A 7,941-nucleotide genomic window follows, 5' to 3' on the forward strand; every position below is an offset into this window, starting at 1 on the left:
TTCCTTGCCTCCACTGGCTTCTTGCTGCTTCCACTCTGCTTTGAGAGCGGAGTTTCCGCTTTTCTCTCCTCCACTGGAGGCAGGGAGCTGTCACTGTGCAAGATTGGGGGGCAAAGGGGTGAACCGCTAAACTGCTGTGACGTCAGAAGTCGGACGCTTCATTGCAGGGTGAGGAAGCACTTCTCGCTGAGAGGGTCAGAGAAGCAAAAGTCCCTGGGAGCATGTTCAGCTCTCGTCATAGTCCTTGGCTTCTCTGGACCCTCCTTTCCGCCTCACACCTTTGACCTGTCCAAAGAGGCATCTGGTTCTCTTGTGTGGGTGGATGGACTCTGGGATTCCTCTCTGGGGTGGCATCCCATGATGCTGTTTCCAAGCCCCTCTCTGATCAGCCCAGAGCCTGCATCCCATGAGCATCTCAATGTCCTCAGGGAGAGGAGCCCGTAGCCTCCCCAGTCATCCCAGACCAGCTCAAAGATTCCATGAGTTTCATCAAGTCACTGTGAGAAGAGCCCATGCTGGGCTCTGTGCCATCTGTGTATGTGTGTGTGTTTCGGGGGGGTGGGGGGGGCGTGTGCACATCACTGACCAGGTTGGTGGAGAGTCCCATGATGTCCCTGCACTCTGTTCCACAAGATGACCGACAGGGATCAAACAGCCAGGCTGTGGTCCCTCGACTTTCCTCACCCTTTGCCAACCCACCCCATAGTAAACTTAACCCCTGATGGAGACAGCTGTGCTTGGGGAGAGGTGAGGAAGTGAGGGCTGGACTGGTCCCTTTGTATATTTCTTTTCAAGATTGAATCAGAGCCGATCTCATATGAGGGCTTCAATCCATCTCCCTGCACATTTGCTGATCAGAGCCCAGAGGAGGTGCTGGGCCCCTCACCTAGTGCAGGTCGACTCAGAGCATGCAAGGAGGCTCTTCACCTCGTTCCTGACAGGGCTGGGACTGCATTATGATCTGGCCCAACCTGCATCTGCATCATGTCCCAAGACCTTGTCCGTCTCCTCCCCAACATTCCTCTTGCCTTTGGCTCCCATTAAGGAATGGATTGGGGGTCAGGGAGAGATGGGGGGCATCAGGAATGGAAACCTAATTCTCCCCTTTGAAAGTGGGTTCTTTGAACTACGTGTTTGGGGGAAGTTCCTCTAGATACTAATTTGAATTTATATACCTCAAGTTTTGGGGGTTTGATGTGTATATATCTATATATATGCATATATATTTCATAATATTTGGAAGGTTTTTGATAATAGAAAAATCGAAACAAAAGAACCTTCAAAAATGGTACTTAAGTCAGAACCAGAGGCCAAGCTTTCATGAGCTCCGCAGCTGTTTGTGGCCAGTGGCTTCACCTGAGTGTCACCCAGTTCCTTGGGACCTGCTGGTGCTGACCCTTTCCTCACTTTGCAGATGGCTACAGGGATGGTAATAGGCTCCACCAGAGGGGGCTCTGATAGAAGGAATTGTTCCTGCCATCTTAGTCTCAGTCTCTCCCATCACCTGGCTGTCATTTTATCTCACCAGCAGACCAGGAGACTGGTCCTTAGTCCACTGCACTGCAGGGCAATTTCCTGCCACAGTCGGGAAGGAAATTTCTGACCTAAATGGAAGAGACATCCCTGTGGTGTTTAGTGACATGGCATTTCCCTTGCCAGGTTACCACAGACCAGTGGTCACTGGAGAGCCTCATCGTAGGCTTGGTACCCTCTCTGAGGGCCTTCAGCGCCCTTGTCAAGTATCTGTTGGGCTTCTTGGCCACAGGGATGAGGAAATAGACTGAGGGTCCATGGGTAGAAAAACACAACGAGGCAGTAGGAGGTGGGGAAGAAAAGAAAGCACGCTTTCATGACTGGAAATGGGCAGCGGGGAGAGACTGGTTTCCCCGCATCAAGCAGAAGGTGTAGGTGGGGAAGGGACCTACGAGGATGCATAAGGGAGTCAGAATACAGTGGCAATACCACTTGGAGAGTTAGTCTTCATACCCTCAGGCCTTTCCCCCTAGGATTTTGACTGTGCCTAGGCCCTGTTTCTTTTCCTCTCTGCAGATGCTCAGTCAGGGCTACCTCATCTTCATGCCGCTTCTTGTGGGACTTTCTGGGCAGAAAGGATATTGAGTTTCCTTTCTCACACGGGGCTAGGCAAGGTAAGGAGCATTTCTTTTCTCTTTCTCTTGTGGCAACCTGGAAAGGCACAGTCTCGGTTTCAGCAAGAACCATGCCAGCCGAGCCGTGTGTGTCCACTACTTTGGCACTGGGCGTCTTCCCACCCGAAGCCCTGCTGTGCCCCCTGCCCGAGCAGGGGATTCCATGCCTTTCCTTTCATGGTCTTGCCACCAGCAGCCTCTCCCTTCCTGAGTCTCCAGAGATGAAAGATGGGATTGGAGACAAACCTTGTCAGCCTGCTCATCCCTCAAGAGGTTAACTGTGTCTATGGGGTTGTGTGTGCCTTTGTGTCTCCATTCTCCTCCCCTTTCTGTAAAATATGGACTTCTCTGTGGGTTTATACTTTGTCAGAAGTACTCGTCCAGGCATGGCACTGTCGCGTGCGTGGGAGGACTGAGGGAAGGCCCATGTGGTACAGGAAGAGTCCTGCTCCCTTTCCTTTTCTGTGGTCACAGGCATTTTAGTGTGCGTGTAGGGGGGTGTTCTGGGAGGGGACAGGCGAACGTCCTAATGTAAATTGTCTGTAGCTGACGTGTTTTGAAGTCCTTGGTGTTGCTCTGTGAGAGGACATCGCCACCTGGTGCTCATGCGGTGTATGTGCAGAACAATAAATGGCAAATGAACAACCACAAATTGTTAACCTTCTGCTTTTTGTAGTTTAAAGCACCTGTTTGTGAGGTATTTGGGTTACCTCCCTGAGTCTATAAGCGACCACAAGACCTTCCACTGGATGGGAGGGAAAAGTCCCTTTTCTCTATTTTTTATTGCCACTTCTTTTCCACCCCCCACGTTTGACCTGATTTTACTTCTTGTTCCCGGAAGAAACAGACCACATGGCAGAGGAAATAAGCAAAAGAACTTAGGAACTTACAGGAGAAAAACCATCCTTAAAGTCACAGATATTTACTTCTTAAAGGTCTGTCTCTATTTCCGATAGCCCCCAGAGTGCAGTTTTCTTAGAAGCCAGGGTTGGTCTTTGCACAGACCCCAGCCTCAGATCACCAGGTAGGAAAACAGAGACTGTGAGCCTCCAGTTCCCTGCCACCTCTGAATTCTGACTTTGTAAAATGACTTGAACGTAAAACTGCAAAGTCCCACATCCTGATTTCATACAGATGAACGGTCAGACACAGTGTTCCTTGAAACGTATTTTAATGCATTAGTTATGTGCGATGTTGTTAGTGGAAACAGAAATTTGTGAAGAACTTTTCACTTTAATGGGAAGTTAGTGCATTAAAAGTCTGAGAGCCTTTGGCTATACTTTGCCTTTCTGACTTCAAAGAATTCACAGAAAACTCGGTATTTGCCGAAAAGTGGTTAGCTTGGCTGAAACCTAGAAAACACCCAGAACCCACAAAACAGAGGTTTAGGAGAACATTTAAATGCTTAAGAGGGAGGGTTAAGTGAAGAGGTTGTGGAAATAAGTGTTCCCCGTTGTGCAGTCAAGAGAGCAGGGTTCAGATTCTGTTATTTGCATCTCAGTTGTAAATGAGTGAGTATCTTCATCCTCATCTTCTCACAGGCTGGTATGCTTCTTAGACGAAAGGCCTATTCTAAGCCCAAGCTCCTGATTGTGAACATTAACAAGGAGAGAACAAATTACCCTTCATAGAAGATAACTCACTAATGACATTGGACTTGGTGAATAAGTATATATATTTTTTAAATGTCGTGGAAGTAATTACAATTAATGAGACTGGTATTCAACTTGAGCAAAGCCCCAGATATTGCCAGGTGACAATTGTGTATACTGTTAGATGCCCCTGAATCTGAAATAAATGTGTCACAAGTGTTGCTGATGCCTTTTTCAGTTCACTTAAAAACATGGTTTGGACCATGTCAGCCCCCTTTCTGCTGGAAAAAGAAAAAAACAAAAGGTGCATAATTGGTGCTTTCTACTCTGTTTTGGTTTTAGGGAGAAAATAAGACTCAGATGTGGGTTTGCTTTGACTTCTTGCTTTTCTCCTCCCCAGAAAAATGCAGACTTCTTGTTGGAATGTGAGGGCTGTCTGTGTGTGTGTGTTATGTCTCTGTGTGTGCGTGTACATGTGATGGGAGGACAGGAAAGGTAAGGACCACCCACAGAAGAGAGAGATGTACTCTGGTAATACAGGACATGAGCCTGCAATGCTTGATCTGTCCAAATCTCTGACTCCTTTTGATGCCTCATTCATAATGAGCTAAGAGGAAGAAATCAAGCAGTTGGTTGTGGATAAAAATTCCAATTTCTCCTGAGCACCACAATATTTTCCAGTTTTTACCTTTTTTTACTTATGCCTTGTCTGCAAACCATCCCCCCCCCCACCGACCTCCTAATAGAAATTTATAAGTTAAAATATTTACTGAGAACTTAATGACACTGGTCAGAAGTCCAAGAGTGGTCTGGTCTAAATAAGTATCAATTGTGGAGCAGTTGGAGAAAGTGGAATGGGTGTAGGCAACATCTTTTTTTGCAGATGCTGTTGAGATGACCCAGAGGACATGACACAGTCCATCAACATGGAATCCTCAAAGCTAAACAGCTGTGGCCACACAGGAATTCCTGTGTCTTTTCAGGGCTCTGAAGCATGAAATCCAGGCAGCTTTTTAAAAAACAAAATAGAAGGAGGATGGTGCTTAAAGGCAGAAATTCTTACAGCTCACAAATTGGAAACCACTGCAGACTTCAGATTAAATGCATAGTTTCCAAATTCAAATATCAACATTCTTTCTCCTCTTTTTTTGCATAGATGCATTCAGATGAAGACGTTACTGATGCACATGGGGAAAAGACACCCCCTTTATGTTTTAGTCCCCAGGATGGCTTTTTCTTAAACAGTCACAGCTGCTCTTTCCCCCACCCCCAACCTTGTTCACGTAGCTCCATTAATTTCCTGGCCCAGAGACCTAAACAGAAAAACATAAAATTATACCTGCTTTTTGTTGCACTTGCCACTTCAGTAATTAGGAAGGCAGAAGTGGAGAGGAAAGCAGTGAAAGGCATGCTTGAGGCTCTGGTCAGCGATAAGAGAAAGCCTTTCCTGGAAAGATTTAATTAAGCTGGACTCTGCTCCTGCTCTCAGTCAGAGGTGTCTCCAGTTGCTGCCATGCATGGAACCAAACTCTGCCTCTCATCTTCCATTGACTGGTATTCCTTCTTCTTGTATTTCCGGGTGCCGTAGATGGCCAGGGTGATGACCACAGCCAGGAGAGTGGTGACCCCCACTGCGACCCCAGCTGCTGCCCCTCCTGACAGGCTACCACCGTCCCCACGGACGACCTTCATGGCCCTGCGCAGCTCTGACGGCTCTCCTAGCCTCCACTGGTGGGTCTGAGAGTCTTTGATCCAGGATCTTGCATTCTCAGTATTGGTCACTATGACTGTGTTGGTGGCAGCCTGACTCATGAGGGGTGGCTGAGTGTAGGGCGGGAGCCTGGCAGAGGGTAGGGCTCCTCCTGTAAAGAGCCCAGCCTTGACACAGTAGGACACTTGACATCCATCGCTGATGAGGGCTAGGTGTTGGCTGAAGCCCCCAGGACATTTTTTCAGAGAAGGTGCCCCTATGTCTCTGGATATGGCAGAATCTGCCAAGGGGTTTCCAACTGTGCAGCTGAAGAACCCACCAAAAGGGACTGAAAACTTGTATCCTAACTCATAATCCAGAGAAGCGCATACTCTGAGGCTTTCAAAGAGTTTCAGTGGGAAGTAGCCAGCTGGACAAGACTGTGCATTTGTCAAGGGGTTTATGCTCTTACTGCTGAAGAGGCCACCAAAAAGCAGTCCTGAGTTTTCAGGTTGTTGGCCACTGGCTACACACCAAAAAGCCTTAAATTCAGCCTTTGCCACCCGGAACACATCTTCGCACACTGTCTTGCAGAAGATGAAGAATTTGCAGTTCCGTGTACACTCCAGGTGGTTGTAACCCTCTTCGTGGATCTGGGATTGCAGGTGGACCGGGGAGTAGCCAGAGGGGCAGGAGAAATTGCCAGTGAGTGGATTTTTCTGCTCCAAGTTTTGGCAGAGGACAAACTTATTCTCTGAGAGCTGGGTGCATTCCTGATAAACCCCACCGAAGGAGAAGTTGGTCATTTTCCCCTCACAGGAGCCATCGTCAGTATTAGCCTGAAAATTGAAGTTGGGAGAATTGAGATCTGTGCACCCAGGGTAGGTGTTGAACGAGTAATAGTGTTTCACAGCAGCTTCCACTGTCTTCGACAGCTTCTTCACCAAGGGGCCTGGCAAGTCTGGCAGCATGTTGGGGTTGATGAAGAAATGCAGGGGCAGGCCAACACGGTCCACGGCCACCAGGTTGTTGGCAATGCCCTGCTGCCAGGCCTGGAGGGTGATGCCTGGGTAAAAAGGTACCCCGCCAATGCTCTGCATCCTGGAGTTGGTTCGGTTTGAGAGGTAGCTCTTTATAAAGGCATCCTGTGAAATGTAGTTCTCCTCGAATTTGAAGTTCACGATGTTTTGGAAGGTAACTCCAGCAGCTGCAGTCACGGCACTATGGCTACTCTGGCTATTCTGGAGGAAGGAGGCTCTAAGGTGGTCCTCCTGAATAAGAGCAGCTCCAGCATCCACACTGGTGATGACGTGGGTGCCATAATTGAGGACCAGGAGCTCTGCCAGGTAGGTGGCCATCCTCGTCTGGTTGTTTTCTAGACAGTCAGAGATATCCATGATCTCCTTTCTAAACCCCCACCTCAGTTTTGAAGCTGAGTTGATTTTGACTGTGTAGACCAGGTTTCTCACCTGAACTCGGGTCGTTATAGCTTGATCCTTCACTTGAAGGGTCTTCATCCTTTGGAACTCAGGGGAGAATTTGCCATTGACTTTGGAAAAAGAGAGCTCTGTGTTGATGGAGTAGGAGGTGCTACTCTGGTAATTCATCCAGGATTCCAGGATTTCTGAGTTCATCTCCAGGTTGCTCTGTTTCTGGGGAATGGTGAAGATTTCATCAGGGATGATGTACTGTCCATCCTCTGTGGTCCTGCAGTTGGTATAAGTCAAGTCCATCACCCATCCCATGTCCACATTCCGCAGATTATCCCAGCCCCCTCCAGGTAGGACTTCCAGGACTGGTAGTTTCAAGGCATTCTTGCATTTATGAAATCCAACCTCATCTGTTTCCCCCACAGATAAGTCTATGTTAGCCCATGCTGCCACTGTGCAGAAAAGGATGGCAGTCCTGAAGCTGCTCATGGCTCAGACAGCCCCAGCCACACACCAGCCCTAAGCAGCAGCCAGTGAGCTTGGTGCAAATTGAACGAGTGGGAAAGAGAGAAGTTGCTGAACGGAAACTTCATGTTCTCCTAAAGCCACCAGTTCCTCTTTAGGCTGATTTAATTGCAAAATGGGGAAATGAGAGTGAGTTGGAATACAAATGTTCAACAGAACTTTGAAAAAATTATGCTGTCCTAGATATACAAACACAGCCCTATACTCTTAACAGTTGACTCACCCGAACTGTTCCCCACCCCCAGGTTGGTTACTCTACAGCAGTGGTAGGCCCTCTTTGGAGTGTTACCCTGCCCCTACCGCTTCCTCCAGCAGAAAATTTTGATTTTGCTTTCTGTTCACTTTCTTGGACTTGATGTTTTAAATTTTCCCTGCTATCCTCTCCTGGGACTCTAATGCCAGTTTCCTTTTACTGGAAATGCAGAGGTAAATGGCAACGTCACCCCTGCTGTGACACCCTGCCTCCACCACCTCTAATTCAGGCTAGCTGTAGGTCAAGGCCAAGCCCTGGGTGTTCCATATTCCTGAGGGTGGAGGCTGTTCCCACAGAAGAAAAG

At 48.1% G+C, this 7,941-nt stretch overlaps 1 protein-coding gene across 1 annotated transcript; it reads right to left on the reverse strand.

The window, feature by feature from the left end:
* Positions 1-5,224: 5,224 nt before the first annotated feature.
* Positions 5,225-7,348, reverse strand: MPEG1 (macrophage expressed 1). Its single transcript, XM_063092560.1, has one exon. It carries the CDS (start codon positions 7,346-7,348, stop codon positions 5,225-5,227), a length of 2,124 nt encoding a protein of 707 aa, XP_062948630.1.
* Between the last annotated feature and the right edge of the window lie 593 nt (positions 7,349-7,941).

The sequence above is a fragment of the Cynocephalus volans genome, chromosome 4, assembly GCF_027409185.1.
Source record: "Cynocephalus volans isolate mCynVol1 chromosome 4, mCynVol1.pri, whole genome shotgun sequence".
Lineage (NCBI taxonomy): Eukaryota > Metazoa > Chordata > Mammalia > Dermoptera > Cynocephalidae > Cynocephalus > Cynocephalus volans.

Excerpts from the sequence above, each read along its gene's own strand:
- MPEG1 (XM_063092560.1), bottom strand. The coding sequence starts at position 7,348 with ATGAGCAGCTTCAGGACTGCCATCCTTTTCTGCACAGTGGCAGCATGG.